The sequence below is a fragment of the Lolium perenne genome, chromosome 4 (genome assembly GCF_019359855.2).
Source record: "Lolium perenne isolate Kyuss_39 chromosome 4, Kyuss_2.0, whole genome shotgun sequence".
NCBI lineage: Eukaryota > Viridiplantae > Streptophyta > Magnoliopsida > Poales > Poaceae > Lolium > Lolium perenne.
In genome coordinates this window covers 363,559,466-363,578,722 of record NC_067247.2, presented here as the reverse complement: position 1 = coordinate 363,578,722, position 19,257 = coordinate 363,559,466, and the positions used below count along the sequence as shown (strand labels likewise).

Genomic DNA, 19,257 nt, shown 5'->3' with positions numbered 1-19,257 from the left:
GGCTTCCTAAAGTATTACTAAAAATATTTGGATATGGTTATACCAATTACCCCTCTCATTCCACAAGGACTTGGACTATAGTCTAGGTTTCTACTCAAGGAATGATGATATGACTATCTAAGCATGTGGTCTGCCTAAGAATTCTACCTTGCTATCTTTTGTAGCTTGTTCTTCAGGAATTCTGATAAACCTGCATCTTGTGGCATGCCTCCACCTCCTAGCTACTTCATCTTGATCCTAACTATTTTATGGAGTGGCTCAATGTGTTGGTCTTCTTGCATCATGGTGCAAGATGATGAAATGGATGAAGTGTGAGGCTCCTTTTATAGTCTTGGACATGCTCTAGTATCATGACACATAGGTGGATGACTCTTGTTTTGATTTGATGAGTAAGGTGCTTGGTTTCATGCTCTCATCCATAGCAATCCTTTAAGCATGAGGTGGCATAGCTTAAGATGCAAGCTATGTAGATATTTTCATCCTATGTGGCATTGGTATTATCCTCTCATGTGATTTACTTTTGGATAGCCAAGTGCCTTTTGTTACTAAATATCTTGTGAATGATTTTATGCTTGTGGGTGAGTCACTATATCATATGTGATTGTATTTATATTGTAATTGGGATAAAAAATGTCAAAGACAAGGATTATACCCCAATTTTGAATGGTGATGTTTGATTTCAACAAGGCATGATCATATGAGTTTCAAAGTACTCATAAGTTATTTTATTCAAATAGTTTGAACTATAATTCGTAATGTAAATGAATTTAGTTTTGTGATATTCCACATATTTAATAAGTTATGATTATAATAAGAATGTGTGGCTTTTATGCACTTAGGTCCTTGGGTTTTGCTATATTTGGTATTTAGTTTTAAAGTGAATTCAATTGTACCTCAAGGTAGTTGCTTAACTTTTAAGTGTTAATAATTTAGAGTTGCATCTTATCTCTTTGATGGTTATATACCTCTCCCAACTCTAGGGTTTAATGATAAGCTTTGGTTGGTGTTAAGTTCAAGAGTTTAATTCAAGAAGTACCATGAGGTTCATGGTAGAAATATTTATTTGTTAAAGACATGGAAAAGATTAGTGAAGATTGGTTTAGTCATTTTATTGTTACTTGATTTACCATTGAATATATGTTCATATGTTATGGCAAATAATACCATTTTATGATCTTTAATAAGATCAAGTAATTGATCATTGATTAAAGTGTTGTTGTGTTAGTTCCATTTGATCTAACCCCTTAGATCAAATCATCTCTATCCAAAACAGGTTTTAACAAAGGTCACACTTTGGTTTATAGCACTTGACTTGATGAGCTACTTCAATTCCACCAAGGTCAAGTGAAGCTTCAGTTACTGTGACTGTTTTACTTTAAAGCGTGAAAATTCCCCAGATTTTCTATGCATGAATGCAATGCACACATCTGTTTCCTCTATTTTTGTAACCCCAATACCTGGGATATTACACTTCTCTCCACTTGAACAACTGGAGAGGGCACTGGATGGGCAGTACCTGCATGCACTTGTTCCTCCAATAATAGAAAAGGAAGTTACTGCTTCCATTGTGCTTTGCAAGGTGAGGAAGGCAGTGAAGAAATGGTTCAGGAAGGTCAAGAAGGCAGGGAAGAAGTAGAGTGTAGCTTGTGTCTGCTTGTGCAACCTTGTAGTGCTTAAGTGTATTGTGTACTAAAGTGTGTTGTGTAATAAGGTGTGTTGTGCAATAAAATGTGTTGTTTCCTAACCTGAATAATTTCTTCATATTCCTGGATAATTCCATCCTGTTGTTGTTGCACTTTATCTTGCACAAATTTCAGGTGGCCTCCCTTGTTGTGATCAGCTTTCCCACAGACAGATCAATGGATTGTTACACCAGCTTTGGTAAATACTTTTACTCCTTTTTTCATCTTCTCCTCTGATGCTTTTCTTCTGTTTTTATTGGGTCTACCCATAACCTTTGTGAACAGAGGTGGATGCACAACTGGTGCACTGATTTTTTCCCAGAATACTCTTCCTCTTAGTGGAACCAAGTTAAAGCTATATGCTCTGTTGTATGTATCAACATTATAACAATTGTGCACAAGGGTTTCAGGGTTTTTCCTATCTGTTCTGCAACAAGCAATGACATGATGACATGGTATACCCGTTAATTGTCATCTTCTGCAATCACATGTTTTCCCCTTCAGGTCAACACAGGTACTTCTTTCTAGCTCATGAGATTGGACATAGAATAGGTGATTTCCTGTTGGTTTAACAATGCAATTCAAACTCCATTCAGTTAACTTGTCCATTTTCTTCTTGATTTTAGGACAAATCCTTACATGCCATTTTGCTGCATCCATCTGTTTTGACAAGTTTCTCTGCATCTGCATCTTCTTGTGGAAAAGCATGTCCAGCATGGACAACACAGGATTTTCTCTAGCTGCCAATATGTAGCTGTTGAAAACTTCAGAGTGGTTATTAAGAAGCATGTCACACTTGGAAAAATCTGAGAAGAATTCCTTGATCCAAGTGTTTGGCTGAAGTTCTTCTACCCACTCATATGCTTCCTCACTGTCCACTTTGAGCTTGTCCATATTTTTCTGCCATTGTGCAATATTTGTTGATCTAGCAATTGCCCACATGTCATTCTTAAGTGTTTCTCCTCTATGGCCTGCCTTCTGGAAATTTTGAATCATATGCCTAACACGGAATCTATGCTCAGCATCAGGGAAAACCTTATGTACTGCATTAATCAGTCCCTTCTGCCTATCACTCATATAGTCCAGCAAGATGTGTTACTGATGTTCAAGTCATCCCTCAAGGTTGTCAGAAACCACTCCCATGCACTAGTGCATTCTACCTCAACCATGCCCATTGCAATGGGAAAAATGCAGTCATTTGGGTCAATGCCAACTGCAGTTAACAATACTCCCTTGTACCTTGTCTTAACGTGGCAACCATCAATGCAAATTAGTGGCCTGCATCCACTGAGAAAACCTCTTTTGCAGCCATCATAAGACTAGTACATTGTTGCCAAATGTTCCTTAACAATGCCAGTGCTAGGATCTTTTACAGAATTAGTTGATAGGAAGAATGTAGAGCCTAGATTAGCTCTCTTTAGCTCTTGGCCATAATCCCTTAGTACACTGAATTGTGCTTCCTCATTGCCATGGATTTCCAACAGAGCTTCTTTTCTTGCTCTTCCAAGCTTCCACCTGTCAGGGCACATATTAAACTCTGTTTGCACCTTAGCAGCAAATGTTTGCAGATCCATTTTTTGGTTGTCCCTGAATTCATCAATGAACTTCTTGCGTAGAAACCTAGCAGTAAGTGCCCTCATTTCATAGACTCTCTCACACATGTGCTCATCTTCATAAGCAGATATCCCAAAACCACCTGATCTCTGGAAATCAGTGCCAACCTTGAGAAACCATGGACACCCTTCATCACAAACAGCATGAAATCTTGCTCTGTTATTTTTTATTTTCCTTATCTTCACTCTATTTCTGATGCTATATGCATTGACTGCCTGCCTAACCTCCTCTATGTCTGCAAACTTCATCCCTATTTTAAATACTGGAGAATCCATGTCAACCTCTGGATTAAATTCCTTGAACTATAGCTGCAGCAGCTGCTGAAAGGACACAGATGTCGCCTAGAGGGGGGGGGGGGGTGAATAGGCGGTTTAAAACTTTTACGAGATGGGCTTAACAAATGCGGAATAAAACTAGCGTTCACTTTGTCAAGCCCAAAGCCTAAACTATGGTTCACCTATGTGCACCAACAACTTATTCTAAGCAAAGGTTCACCAATGTGCACCAACAACTTATGCTAAGAAATACTAGCAACTTATGTGATAGCAAGATATATAACTTCAAGCACGATGGCTATCACAAAGTAAAGTGCATAAGTAAGGAGCTCGGGTATAGAGATAACCGAGGCACGCGGGAGACGACGATGTAGCCCGAAGTTCACACTCTTGCGAGTGCTACTCTCCGTTGGAGCGGTGTGGAGGACAAGTCACTCCAAATGCACGAGGGCCACCGTATTCTCCTCGAGAATTCCCACCAAGAGGGATGTCCTCGAACCACTATGTAGCCTTAGGGAGGTTACCGAACCCGCACAAAGCTTGGGGCTATCTCCACAACTTAATTGGAGGCTCCCAACAAATTGCCACAAAGGCCTTGCCCTTGAAGAATCTCCACAACTTAATTGGAGTCCCCAAGAACACCACAAAGATGCCACAAAGTCCTTGCCCTTGAAGATTCTCCACAACTTAATTGGAGTCCCCAAGAACACCACAAAGATGCCACAAAGGCCACTAAGCCGTCTAGGGTCCAAAGACCCAAGAGAAACAACCTTCTTGCTTTCACTTCCACGAATCACCGTGGAGAACTCAAACCGATGCACCAAATGCAATGGCAAAAACACCACAAAGATGCTCAAGTCCTTCTCTCTCAAATTCCAACAAAGCTACAAAAGCTATTGGAGGAATAAGAGAGGAAGAACAATATAAGAAGAGGAACACAAAATTTCTCTCCAAGATCTAGATCTAGAGATTCCCTCACAAAGAGGGGAATTTGATTGGTGCAAATATAGATCTAGACCACCTCTCACTTTTCCTCAAATTTGAGCAAGAATCATGGAGGGATTGGGGGGGAGGAGGAGCTCTCAAGATGCAACAATGGTGGAGAGCAAAAAGTGTGTAAAGCAGCCAAAAAACGAGAGGAGGAAGAAGACTATTTAAAGGGGCTGCAGCAAATCTGCCTGTTGGGCTCGTCCAGGGAGAGGCCGGCAGTGCCGGCCCGTTATGGCCGGCAGTGCCGCCAGCAGGAAATCGAAGCGAGCGGCTCGGCAGGGCTAGCGAGGCAGCGCGAGGCAGGGCGAGCGAGCAGAGCAGCGCGTGGCGATGCGGCGAGCGAGCGGCGCAGCGGCTGGGCCAGCGAGGCCCGCAGAAGGCGGCCAGGAGCGAAGCCAGGCACAAAGCTGGGCTGGCCCGGCAGCCGCCGGGGGCAGGCCGGAGAGTGCCGCTCAGCGCGGCCCGGCAGTGCAGCGCGCGGGAGCCGGCAGTGCCGGAGTGGGCCGAGCGGCACTGCCGGCCCAACAAGGGCGGTAGTGCCGGCTGACTCCCCTTTTCCTTTTTTCTTTAAATCAAATAGAAGATAAACTTCAAAAGACAATATCTAGAGTTTGGAAACTCCGATCAAGACGAAACCAATTTTGTTGGAAAGAGGACGACAAGAGCTACCCAACAAAAAGTGGAAATATGGAAATCAGTGGGGGTGATTTTCTATGATTTTTAGAGGTGCAATACCTCAACATGAGAAACCGAGAAAATCACCAAACTCGAAAACGCAACAAGTGATTCATGCGGAATCCGTTTTCGATGAACTAGAGCTTGCTATGGAAATAACCACAAGCTCTAAAACACCACATGGATAAGATCCAAATAACAACCAAGAAAGATGATGCAAGGATGCAAAGGTTTGAGCTCTCTCCGAACGATACGATCGAGTTACTCACTTGAGAGCCCTCTTGATAGTACGGCAACTAAACTATAAACCGGTCTCCAACTACACCATGAGACCGGTGAGAAAGAAACCCTATCAAGAGCAAACCTTAATCTTGCGCATTCCACTTGAGCTCGATGATGACGATCTTGACCGCAACAAGATGGAACGCCTTTCTTGCTTGTGCTTGCTTGACGAAGTCTTGTAGATTGCTCCCCCATAAACCACCATGGGAGAGCTTCTTCTTCGGCGCAACTTCACATATCCATGATCACCATATGGATGATAAGAGTCAATCAAAGGATTTCTTCGAGATGGCTCATCTTGAACTAGCACTTCATTTCTCCATGGCAAGCTTCAAGCTTATGATCTCTTCGAGTTGGCTCATCTTGAACTTGCACTTCAATTCTTCATTCTTCATCATGTTGATGTCTTGAAGTAACTTGAGGGCACACTTCATCTTCATCTTCATCTTCAAGACATACTTGACACTTGGTATACTTCATCAATTTCTTCTTATTGCAACCTTGAAGCCAACATATGGTTCAAGAATTGCCCATGGACAACTCCTACAAATATAACTCAATGCAAACATTAGTCCATAGGGATTGTCATTAATTACCAAAATCACACATGGGGGCTCCATGCACTTTCAGCTGCCTTTCATCATCTACCAAATGCAAGTCTCTGTCATCTAGTGCATCTTCATTTTCAGTTTATACAAACACAGCTCTCTCATTGTTGTCATTCACACTGTTGTCCACATTATATTATCAATGAACATATCATCATCTCCATCCTCTGCATCATACTCACTGTCATATATTTCAAAGTCACTTCCACTGTCAGAGTCATCATCCAAATCAGCCAGAGATTCTTGCTCAACTGTCTCAACAACTACAACTGATGCTTCTGATAGAGCACCTCTTGCACCAGATGAAGCTGGTCTAGCAACTGATGGAGCTGGACTCGTAATTGGTGGAGCTAGTCTTGTGATTGGTGGAGCTGGTGTACCAACTGACATAGCTGCTCTTGCAACATTAATCGTGACAATCTCAGCTCTAATAGTTCCAATAAAATTGGTGTGATCCACAAATATCACCAGAGTGTTATCAGTTGTTGTTGCATTCCTCATCTCATTCATGTCTGCATCACTGACAATAGGTAGTAAACCATCTTTCAGATTTTTTCCAGGAGACAACCAATACACATGTACTTTATGATCCCTCAAACAGTCAAGCATTCCCAGAATTTCATCAAGCACTAAGTTGGACCAACTATGAACACTGAGATAATAAAACACATATACTGTATCATCAACATACTGCAACCTTTATCCCAATCCACACAAAAATTCATTGTGGCATACTTCTAAAGAGAAGTATCCTGAACCAGTCACATTATGCACCACTGAAGATCAAACAATGAGAACTTAATACTATCTCATGCACACTCAAGATTCTACAAAGTCTACACACTCAGACAGAGCATGCAACTTCCAGTCAGAAAATTCAGAGTTAAGCAATCTACAACCGAACAGAATTTTGAAACTTTTTGATTCTATTCCATGCACAGGGGTTAAACTAAGCTATACAACACACAATATCCATCAATGGTGCTTTTTATTCTCATATTGAACGATAACAATGCCATGTTCTTCCGCAAAAACACGGCTTCAAATGTCTAGTGCAACCCACGGATTTGACTCCAACCACCTGCTCTTGAACAAGTCTGATTGCTCTTGAACAAGTCCACGATGGTGCTTCCATTTCCATTACTACGCAACAAGAAACCACAGACCTCCGAATCCATGGCGTCGACGGGCGCTACTCTACACGCGGAGAAAACAAGGAACAGGGACAAAGAGGAGGGACTCGAGGAATAGCATACCGTAGGGAGGTGGATCCTCGTTCCACATCCGCTTGCGCAGCTCCGGCGGCATCACGGCGGCGCCACAGGTTCTCACGGCGGCGCGGAGGCGACATGAGCAAAAAAAAAAAACGACGCCAGCGGAAGGAAGAAGAAGGAAGCTAGCTAAATCAGCGCAGGGGAGGGCTCATCTACGATGCTCTGGGCCGACCGGGGGTAAGTGCAAAACAACCCGCGTGACAAAAAACCCCTGGCCCAGAAGCGTACGTTTCTACCGGCCAGCGTGGCATCCACGTGTCGCGTCGTCATTCGCTATGACCAAACTATCACGCAATTTGCAAGTTCTTGGACGGCGGTCTCACGGTTTGCAAAATGTTGGACCAATGTATCACATCTGCTGCAAGATGGTGTACCGCCGGTGTAATTAGCTCAGCTTCAAGCATATGATACTCTTCGAGATGGCTCATCTTAAACTTTCATTCTTCTTTCTTTATTATATTAATGTCTTGAAGATGCACGTGAGATCTCACTCCTTAAAGACATACGTATCACTTAATCTTCTTTATTTGCTTCTTATTGCAACCTTCAAGAGAACATTTGATTCATGCATTACTTATGGACAAATCCTAAAAATGAAACTCAATGCAAACAATTAGTTCAAATAAATTGCTACTAATTACCAAAACCGGGGTTGCATGCAGTTTCACATGGGACCTCGTGTCCACGGGAGATTCGCCGCGTTCGGTCTCTTCCCTAATGCATGCTTTTGCCATCCCAAAGAGCAGGGTTGCAACATCAATGTTCCTTCAGACCGTGAGATGTTGGAGAGGACAAAGAGAAATATGATACAAAGATAAACGCTTGAGACTGACAAGTAGATCCTCGTCTTAGCATCTAGTTGACCGATAAACACCTAATCATTTGCCACTTAAAAATGAGTAGAGGAATGACTTACCTATTATTGCACATCTAAGGGTTTATTTGATTTTGTAGGAAGTTTGGAGGATTCAAATCTTTATGATTTTTCCTACGATATTTGTTTGATTTGTAGGATTAGATCTCATATGATTTTTTCTAAGGAATATTTTGCACTAGATCTAAAATTTACTCAATCACACGTTATTTTCATTCCTGCATTTTAGAATCCTATGAATCAAAAGTCCCTATCTACAATTCACAAGTATTATCAATCCGCTCGGGTGAATTTGAGGGTGAGAAACTACTCTCTATTCCTTCTTGTTTGACACATCAGTTTCTGGCTCATTTATATCCCCGAGCTACATTAACAAACGTTTTTGATAGTTGCTACGGACTCGTGGTTGAGTAGAAAGGGAAACGTACCGCTGCACAGCTGACGCTCACATCAAGCCAATCATTATCGGTTTATTACGTACCGTAGGCACAGCCGGTGGCTGGTTAGCTGATCGAGAAACTAAGCAGTGTACGATGCAGACCGGTGCCTTCAGGCCCAATCGGTTTCCCGAAGCTTGCAAAAGCTCGTGCGTTTCGTCATGACTGACCAATTTGGTGCTGAAAAATCCGGGCACTTTTGGATCTGATGAAAGTTATGAGTAAACCTAAAGAATTTCCTTTTTTGTGGTGTCAAAAAGGAAGAACTTTCCATTTTGGTTTACATCAACTCAGTCGCCGACGAAAAATTTCCTGGTAGCGGAAAGAAGATATAGCTTGTGGTAGAGAGTAGCACCAGACCAAACGCCCCTTACAAGTCATTCATAATCATCTTATTGGCAGGCTAGCAAAAGAACCGACGACCAATTTTATTAAAGTCCTCTATTGCGTGAATCATGATGCTCTCCGCACGACGTAAGAATTCATCTGAGTTGACATCTTAGTTTTCAAGACCAAGCACTGATGCCCAAGTCAAATAACTTGTTAGCATTGCATACTTGATCTGGTACAGCTGTAGATGCCCATTCTCAAGAAAAAGAAAATACACTGTAGATGCCAATGAACCAGGGGAGCTGTTGAAACATGAATAGATTGAACATGAGCTGTGAGCTCGGAGCCTTTTTATTTATTTATATGCAAGATGCCACGATAGCACAAGAGAAATCAGGTCTGTACAGGTATAGAGAAGCAATATGTGCAGCCAATCAGAGAGGAAGAATCATATATACAGTGTGAGATGGATTGTTTGTTAATGTCTGGGATCTAGGCTTCCTAGAATAAGTCCCACTGCCAGTAGATCTTGTCCACAATACCTCCACCGCTCCTCACCGCGACATGAAGGGTCTCCGATGCTGGAGGAACACCCCACAGCAACGGAACCGCAACGGACATAGTCAGCTTCTCCTGAAGGCCATCGCTGCTTGCCTTCTCTGCAGTGACAATCTGAACAGAAGTGATGGCCCATCAAGACTAGCGAACTAGACATTCAGATAGATAGAAAGCTTCAATGTGTGTTTTTTTAGAAATTTAACGAGATCAAGGAAGCATGTCTTCATTGCATAATAGTTGGAGAATTTCACGAGCAACTATCAACATCAAGGAAGCATTTCTTCATTGCATAATAGTTTGAGAATTTCACGAGCAACTATCAAAAAAGATATAGCTTCGTAAGTTTATAAAAGCGTGTATAGTCCTTGGAGTAACAAAAGTACCTCGCCACCATGCTCCAATACTGTATCTTCCACAACATCGCTTAGCATTTCAATAGATCGACAGAAGCCAAAGATGCATAATCTTCTACCCATGTCTAAACCCTGATAAATATATCACCTTGCATTATTACAAGGAAAGGAAAACATCATATGCTGATAAGACATAAGTGGTAAGAAATCTTTACATTTGTCGCTGCTATGTTAAATAGTGCTCCAAGGCAAAGACTTTGATTTGGATCCATGTAAGAGCTCTCCTGAAACCGGCGGACTTTATGCATGCCTTTTGCTTTTTGTTGCCTCTTCTGGCCAAATTAACACACATGAGAACAGACCAGGGATAAAATGCAAAATATTGACGAGGACACGATAAATCAACTTCAGCAAGTATCTGTGAGACCTAATAATGCATGAATAAACTTGAATAGAAAAATGAAAAATGGTTGACTCAAATTCCAAAGAATATAATAATAGCAAATAACATTCAGTATGTTTTTACTTTTAAAGACATTCAATGTTAACTGCGATGTGTTCTGAATTAGCATCATGGGCAGGGCTACAAAGTACAAAACCTCACACTAGTGCAACTAATTTTAGGCTGTCAAATACCATAACGGTACCAATATGGTAATATGAGAGCTTTGTGATTGCTAAATGCGTCAAAGCTTGAACACTATTGCAGTACGCATGTAGTGGTGGGGTGGTGACGTAGTGTTGCTTTTAAAGGTTCTATACACTTGTTTCCCATTTAATATGTTTGAGTACATGATCACATAAGTAGAATCTGAAAAGAGCCAAATCTATCAAATATACACACAGTAACAGGTATCGACCTGAATGCAACAACCAAAGTTGTAAGCATGTCAGCCTGAAATTTAATGTGGCAGTCATCATCACTGGCCTGGTTTGTTGTGTTTTTGTCTAGTCATCGCGGGAAGTTAGACGAGGTGACTAGTTGTGTGTCATGGGGTGGCATGTATGACATGTCGGGGGAGGTGCATCACTGCTATGCTTGGAATGTCGCCACTCGCCAAGCGGGTGCAAGGCGATTTGCACAAACTGTTTGGTTGTTTCAGCGTCTGGTAGTAGTCCGCATGCCATGTAAGTGGACGTGTTTTTAACAAATCTCTTTCTTCATAATGAATCAACATTCTCGGTTTGAAACCGAATTCGAGTTACCAACTCGTGTCTGATCAAAGTAAACAACTGTAGCTTTGTGATACAGTGAAGAGATAGAAATAACATGGATTTATTTTCCTGAAGGACAACGATATCATAACGTCCTCCTGTGCACTGTGCTCACAATATGTATAACCAGGAATGAAGATCTGTTTCAGTGTTTACTAGCATGGATCAACGCTCTACAATTCGGTATGGTGCACAAGCTTTGTACATAGTTGGGACTCAAGCAGCATGTTGTTTAACCAGCTCAGCAAGATAGTACCTCGGAAGCAGTGACTCGGCGAGGTACCATGGAACCGCCAATCTGAACAAGCCCATCAGAGGTGAAGAGTGTGATCTTCTCTTCTTGCACCCACTCAATATCTGCTAGGAGGAGAAAGCCAGGCAAGATAGAACCCGTCAGAGCAGCACGGTACACATGAATATTACAGACCCTACGGTAGAAATCTACATTCCAGGAACGACGAGCACAGCAGCCTTCCTACGCCGTTACCAGTCCCCTCTCATGCGGAAAAGGTAGCACATCACCCATCGCTAATCGGAGCATTTCGGGCAGCGGCATGAACGATCGGGGAATTACCGAAGCCAGTGGTGAGATCCAAGGGCTGCTCCCACGGGTAGGGCCCGTAGATGTCCTCGGGGTCGCCCTTCCTCGCGCGCGCCCGCAGGCGCGACCCGAAGCGGCAGCGGCGCGGGGACCGGGGCCGGCCGCCGTGGAGCGGGGAGGAGAGGGGCCTCCTGGACGCCAGCGAGCGGGGCAGGGAGGAGGAGAGGGCGGCGGGATCGGCCATGGCGAATGTGGTGGGCAGGAGATGGGAGATCGCGGAGGGAGGAAGAATCGGCGGATTTTTATGGAGGGGCGGCGCTGGCGAGGTGTGGCTGGCGTGGATTCCCGGCGGTGGACTTGGCTTGGCCGTGCCGCCCTTTTTTCTTTGCCTTTTCGGTGGCCACGGGAGGAGGACGATTGGTTGGATCGTGGCCGTCGGCCGCGTTGTTATTGACGAGATGGAGGGATCAGATTACCCCAGAGCTAACGATGCTACCGACAATTTCTTGGGTGGCCGGGGATCTCAAAGGTGTGGATGGATGGATATTCATTCACTCGTGGTTGGAAATGGATAATGTGTGTTCTTTTAGCAGAATCATACACATATATTGCTATGCTATGTTCCGCAGAAAAGATAAAGAAAAACAATAGTGCCCACGAGGGACCAAACTTCATTTTTATGCTTTGGTGTCTCGTGAAGACGGAATGTTATTTGGGTGAAAGGCGACGTTACTGTCGATAGCGAGTTGTCTGAGTAGATTTCGCCAATCTCAAGATTCGTTGGATTAGTCTCATGGACTTGATCTTTCGGAGGTGTTCACAGTGCTAGGATGTATGTGCGTGTATTTATAGGAATGAGAGTATGCACATATTTGTGAGTGTCTATGTTTGTACTACGTTGCGCACGAAAAGACTATTTTTTTATTCATGTCGTAATAAAAATATAAAATGCACGTGATATGTAGAATAATTGATGTTTGCATGTACAAGGTGATTAAAATAAAATGAAAGTGTGTGAGATAAGACATCTAGACGTGTCTAAGTTAAATCATAGAAATCAGAGTAATTTTAGAATCTTCCATGTATAGAGATAACGTTCCCGACTTCCCGTCGATAGCGAGATGTCTGCGGTGACTTTGTCAATTTTATGACTGGCTAGATAATTTTATTTGGACTCAGTCTTTCGAAGGTGCTCATAGGGATAGGGTGTACGTGTGTGCGTTCATAGGAGCAAGTTTTTGTGTGCATTTGTGAGCCTCTGTGTTTGAATTGTGTTTCGAAAAAAATTCCATGTAGCTGAGTGCCAAATGAAGAATCTAGGCCCAAAGTCGTTGGTCCAGGGTTCATCACGTGACAAAGCATGGATGACTTCTTGTTTCCAAAAGGGAAGGCCATGGTGATGAGGCTAGGGAATAGGGTTCCGGAAGAGGCTTTGGAGGGACAAATTTAAGACATGGGCAAGAAATGTCCAAGAAGGGATATGTAGTAGTTGGTTCAAATTTTCAAATATATGGCCACGTCACAATAATTCAAGCACGTTTGATTCAATTAGCATGATTTTGTATGTGTGAAATATATTGAAAACTAAAACAAGGAAATATCTTGCGTTAGAGTAATTACAGTAAGATCCAGTCAACAACTTGCTATAAGATATAAAATATTGTATTTTTATTTAGTAGGAGTGACAATATGAGGGTGAAGGTAAGCAGGATCTCATGCAAAAGATAGCTCTAGCACGTGCTTTTAGACCCTTTCTGAGAATGAAAGATAAACCATGTATTGATAAAATTAAATATTCTTATAACTAACTATTATACATGATCGATGCTATAAATTAGCTATAGATAACGTGATAAATTGCTATAGCCCGTTGTTAGCTACGCTATTATTCTTGCTCATATCATCACTTTCTAATCATCATCTAGCTGAAAATGAAATTGGGTTCAAGTCAGATTTTCCCCAGGCCAATTTATTCCCACGTTCAGTCCTTTTCTGTTGTAAGGCTCGGTCCAGTTTCATTCCCCACTCAGTCCGGCCCAAAAACCATCAGTCCGTTTTTTTTCTGGTTTTTTCAGTCCGGCTGTAGCTTCCTGGGCCTTACAACTACAGCCAGGAACTAGGCCTTGCAAACCACTTCTAACAAAATACGTCTCCACGTCACCTTTCTTCTCCTTCTTCCTCCTCACGCAAAGTATCTGGGAAACAGAGTGGCGATGCCCCGGCCGCTGGGAAAAAAGCGATCAGAAAAGGAAGTAGATCTGGAAGAGTAGGGGGGAAGACCAAGAGAGATCCAAAGAAGCATGGATGACAACGAGGGAGGGACCGTGGACATGGAGAACATTGCTGCTGGGAAGGCCTTTGGATCTACTCCCGTCTCAGTACAGGTGTGTCTCCAACACCTCTTCACCCATCTCCTCTTTTTAGTGCAACTGTGTTTGTCGATCAAATCATGTACCTGACTTGCTCAAATTAAAAAATTGAAAGATATCACAAGTCTGATTAGTTCAAATCAGCACATGTGTGTTGACGCGTCAAGCACACGCCCGTTGGGAACCCCAAGAGGAAGGTGTGATGCGTACAACAGCAAGTTTTCCCTCAGTAAGAAACCAAGGTTATCGAACCAGTAGGAGTCAAGGAGCACGTGAAGGTTGTTGGTGACGGAGTGTAGTGCGGCGCAACACCAGGGATTCCGGCGCCAACGTGGAACCTGCACAACACAATCCAAATACTTTGCCCCAACTTAACAGTGAGGTTGTCAATCTCACCGGCTTGCTGTAAACAAAGGATTAAATGTATGGTGTGGAAAATGATGTTTGTTTGCGAAGAACAGTAAAGAACAATGTTTGCAGTAGATTGTATTCAGATGTAAAAGAATTGGACCGGGATCCACAGTTCACTAGTGGTGTCTCTCCAATAAAAAATATCATGTTGGGTGAATAAATTACAGTTGGGCAATTGACAAATAAAGAGGGCATAACAATGCACATACATATCATGATGAGTAAAGTGAGATTCAATCGAGCATTACGACAAAGTACATAGACCGCTATCCAGCATGCATCTATGCCTAAAAAGTCCACCTTCGGGTTAGCATCCGCACCCCTTCCAGTATTAAGTTGCAAACAACAGACAATTGCATTAAGTATGGTGCGTAATGTAATCAACACAAATATCCTTCGATAAAGCATCGATGTTTTATCCCTAGTGGCAACAGCACATCCACAACCTTAGAACTTTCTGTCACTATCCCAGATTTAATGGAGGCATGAACCCACTATCGAGCATAAATACTCCCTCTTGGAGTTACAAGTATCAACTTGGCCAGAGCCTCTACTAGCAACGGAGAGCATGCAAGATCATAAACAACACATATATGATAGATTGACAATCAACTTGACATAGTATTCCATATTCGTCGGATCCCAACAAACACAATGATGTCTACGCACGCTTCTATTCCTGTAGACAGTGTTGGGCCTCCAAGAGCAGAGGTTTGTAGAACAGCAGCAAGTTTCCCTTAAGTGAATCACCCAAGGTTTATCGAACTCAGGGAGGAAGAGGTCAAAGATATCCCTCTCAAGCAACCCTGCAATCACGATACAAGAAGTCTCTTGTGTCCCCAACACACCTAATACACTTGTCAGATGTATAGGTGCACTAGTTCGGCGAAGAGATAGTGAAATACAAGTAATATGGATGTATATGAGTGGTGATAATGGCACCAGAAAATAGCTTGCTGGCGTGCAGTTGATGGTGGTAATATTGCAGGAAGTAAAGATGCAGTAGAACACTAAATAAGCGATGATTGCAGTATTTGGAAACAAGGCCTAGGGATCATACTTTCACTAGTGGACACTCTTAACATTGATCACATAACTGAATAAATAAATGCCACTTTCTCTACACTCTCTTGTTGGATGACAAACACCATTCATTATGTAGGGCTACAAGAGCACCTCAATGTTGGAGTTAACAAGCTCCACAACATTCGATGTTCATATTTAAGTAACCTTAGAGTGCATGATAGACCATTGCAATTATACCGAGTACTAACATAGCATGCACACTGTCACCTTCAGGCTATGAAAGGGGAATAGATCGCATCAATACTATCATAGTAATAATTAACTCCATAATCTACAAGAGATTACAATCATAACCTATGCCAAGTACTACATGATGCACACACTGTCACCGTTACATCATGGAGGAGGAATATAGTACTTTAATAACATCACTAGAGTAGCACATAGATTAATAGTGATACAAAGCTCATCATATGAATCTCAATCATGTAAGGCAGCTCATGAGATCATTGTATTGAAGTACATGGGAGAGAGATTAACCACATAGCTACCGGTACAGCCCTTAGCCTCGAGGGAGAACTACTCCCTCCTCATCATGGAAGCAGCGATGGTGATGAAGATGGCAGTGGTGTCGATGGAGATGCCTTCCGGGGGCACTTCCCTGTCCCGGCGGCGTGCCGGAACAGAGACTTCTGTCCCCCGAATCTTGGCTTCGCGATGGCGGCGGCTCTGGAAGGTTTCTCGTACCGTGGCTTATTCTTTTAGGGTTTTCACGACGGAGTCCTTAAGTAGGCGGAAGGGCAGCCTCGGAGGAGTCCTGGTGGAGCCACACCATAGGGGGGCGCCCCCCCCCCTTGGTCACGCCGCCTTGTGGGGTGGGGCCCCCTGGCTCCCCTCTGGCCCCTCTTCGGTGCTCTGGAAGCTTCCGTGAAAAATAAGATACTGGGCGTTGATTTCGTCCAATTCCAAGAATATTTCCTTTGTAGGATTTCTGAAACCAAAAACAGCAGAAAACAGGAACTGGCACTGCGGCATCTCGTTAATAGGTTAGTGCCGGAAAATGCATCAAAATGATATAAAGTGTGAATAAAACATGTAGGTATTGTCATAAAACAAGCATGGAACATAAGAAATTATGGATACGTTGGAGACGTATTAGCATCCCCAAGCTTAGTTCCTACTCGTCCTCGAGTAGGTAAACGATAACAAAGATAATTTCTAAAGTGGCATGCTACCAACATAATCTTGATCCAATAATGATGTAAAGCATATGAACTGAGATCAAATCACTCAAAGCAAATGTCTATATTGATATAAGAGATGACGATGCAAGAGTTAAACAAGCTAGAAGTTTTCATGAACTATTGCTTTAAAGACATGAAACCGTACAAAGTTCATTAAAGATGTTTTAAGTATCCAACATAGAAGTTCTATCCTTCATTCCAAGCATCAAGTAAATTTTCACAACATAGAAGGATTCAGTCAAGTAAAATTAAACATGGACGTCATGAATCAACTGTTTCGAAGTCTACTCAACCGGTGAGCGCAAGCATTTGGTATTGGCACCAGGATGTTATGGCATAAAGAACGTTAATGGGGGTTTGGAAGGCCAATGAAAGAAAGTCTCACAAAGCTATAAGTGATTATTAGACAAGAGGAAGTCTTATAATCGAAGCTATGCGAGGAGTAGTGATTGCCATGCAACGGATGCACATAGAGCACTTTTGAGGAAGCTCTCCAATGGAACTAGTGGGGGTGCATCCAACTTGGTTGCTCACGAAGACCTAGAGCACTTTTGAGGAAGCTCATCATTGGAATATACAACCCAAGTTCTATAGTGTAAATTCCCCACATAGTTATACTAGTAAATCATGAAAACTCTCTCACATGGAGTATGGATGCTAAACATGAGCACAAATGATGACTATGAATACTGCAGGTGCTAAAACATGAGCACAAGTGTGGATAAAAGATAGTAATGCTGCCCCCTTTTTCTTTCTTTCTTCTTTCTCTCTTTTTTTTCTTTTTCTTTTTTTCTATTTTTTTTCTTTTTCTGTTTCTCCTTTTGATGGCCTCCATGGCTCTTTTCACTTTTAGGGGCAACATCCTAATATGATAACACACTTTTTGGTACAAATAACTCATAATGAATAAAACATGATGTATAAAACTGTATGCCTCTGCCAGTGTAGCAGGATGTGCAATGATCTAGCGTAACATGGGTACCACACATCAGCTGTATAGAATCATGCAAAGCAATATATAAATAATAAACGACAACAAGTCATGTAATGTAAAATGGAAGTTGCATGGCAATATATCTCGGAACAGCTATGGAAATGCTGTGGTAGGTAGGTATGGTGGCTGTTTTGAGGAGATGTATGGGCTTATGTGTAGGAGAACAAGAGAAAGTCCTCCCACGAGTTTGGATGTACTGGCGAAGTATGCACAATTCTCAATGTGAGCAAAAGGCAATGCACAGTACCGAAGAGGCTAGCAAATTTGGATGGTGGAAGTGCCAAAAACCGTAGCTTAACATTAGTCAAAAAGAACTCACAAGCTTATTGTAAACAACTAGCAGGTTCAACATTAAGAGCATGATTAAAATTTACTCCAAGGAGGGCCGTTCACGGCGGCACAAGTACCCCGCTAGCTCCCTCGACCTTCAACACAACTTAGCTATTACGATGAACTCTTAGACATGGAAAGCTATCAAGTCCAACTACACCTTCAACCATTTAAGTAGAGTTTGTAGTACGGCACAAGCTTAAAGACAACAATCCACTACTAATTTTAACTTATTTATCCAGCAAGCTTTACCATCTAAATACCTCAAAACGTTTGCAAAGAATCAGATTATCAAAGCTCAATGATCTACAAGATTATGCAAGTATTTCATTATACCACTACCACATGAAACATTTTCTGTTTCCAACCATATAACAATTAGCGAAGCAGTTTCAACCTTCGCCATGAACATTAAGAGTAAAGCTAAGAACACATGTGTTCATATGCAACAGCGGAGCGTGTCTCTCTCCCACACAATGAGTGCTAGGATCCAATTTTATTCAAACAAAACAAAAACAAGAACATAAAGACGCTCCAAGTAAAGCACATAAGATGTGACGGAATAAAAATATAGTTTCAATAGAAGAAACCTGATAAATTGTTGATGAAGAAGGGGATGCCTTGGGCATCCCCAAGCTTAGACCCTTGAGTCTTCTTGAAATATGCAGGGATGAACCACGGGGGCATCCCCAAGCTTAGACTTTTCACTCTTCTTGATCATATATCATCCTCCTCTCTTGACCCTTGAAAACTTCCTCCACACCAAACTCGAAACAAACTCATTAGAGGATTAGTGCATAATCATAAATTCACATGTTCAGAGGTGACATAATCATTCTTAACACTTCTGGACAATGCACAAAGCTACTGAAAGTTAATGGAACAAAGAAATCCATCAAACATAGCAAAACAGGTAATGCGAAATAAAAGGCAGAATCTATCAAAACAGAACAGTCCGTAAAGACGAATTTTTCTGGGGCACTTAACTTGCTCAGATGAAAATGCTCAAATTGAATGAAAGTTGCGTACATATCTGAGGATCACGCACGTAAATTGGCAGATTTTTCTGAGTTACCTACAGACGGGGCTACTCAATTTCGTGACAGCAAGAAATCTATTTCTGCGCAGTAATCCAAATCTAGTATCAACCTTACTATCAAAGACTTTACTTGGCA

General features: G+C 42.2%; 2 protein-coding genes across 2 annotated transcripts in view; both read right to left on the bottom strand.

The window, feature by feature from the left end:
• Positions 1 to 3,571, bottom strand: part of LOC139830296 (uncharacterized) — a 36,948-nt gene extending 33,377 nt beyond the window's left edge. The window contains exons 1-2 of the mRNA XM_071818304.1: positions 3,009 to 3,571; positions 2,322 to 2,748 (exon numbers count right to left, since the gene is read on the bottom strand). Of these exons, the coding sequence (XP_071674405.1) occupies positions 2,322 to 2,748; positions 3,009 to 3,571 (990 nt within the window). The remainder of the gene's footprint in view (positions 1 to 2,321; positions 2,749 to 3,008) is intronic.
• Positions 3,572 to 9,358: 5,787 nt separating this feature from the next.
• LOC127296753 (uncharacterized) lies at positions 9,359 to 12,028 on the bottom strand. The gene is made up of 5 exons (XM_051326958.2): positions 11,742 to 12,028; positions 11,424 to 11,524; positions 10,168 to 10,284; positions 9,983 to 10,084; positions 9,359 to 9,713 (listed from the first exon to the last, which is right to left on the bottom strand). Exons 1-5 carry the CDS (start codon positions 11,950 to 11,952, stop codon positions 9,543 to 9,545), a joined length of 702 nt encoding a protein of 233 aa, XP_051182918.1. The 5' UTR covers positions 11,953 to 12,028; the 3' UTR covers positions 9,359 to 9,542.
• Between the last annotated feature and the right edge of the window lie 7,229 nt (positions 12,029 to 19,257).

What these genes read in the sequence shown, in the direction of transcription:
- LOC127296753 (XM_051326958.2), bottom strand. Translation starts at nt 11,952, where the DNA reads ATGGCCGATCCCGCCGCCCTCTCCTCCTCCCTGCCCCGCTCGCTGGCG. An exon ending in GGATCTCACCACTGGCTTCG is followed by an intron (nt 11,525 to 11,741) that starts GTAATTCCCCGA and finishes TCCTCCTAGCAG; the next exon opens with ATATTGAGTGGGTGCAAGAA. An exon ending in GCCGAGTCACTGCTTCCGAG is followed by an intron (nt 10,285 to 11,423) that starts GTACTATCTTGC and finishes TAATTTGGCCAG; the next exon opens with AAGAGGCAACAAAAAGCAAA.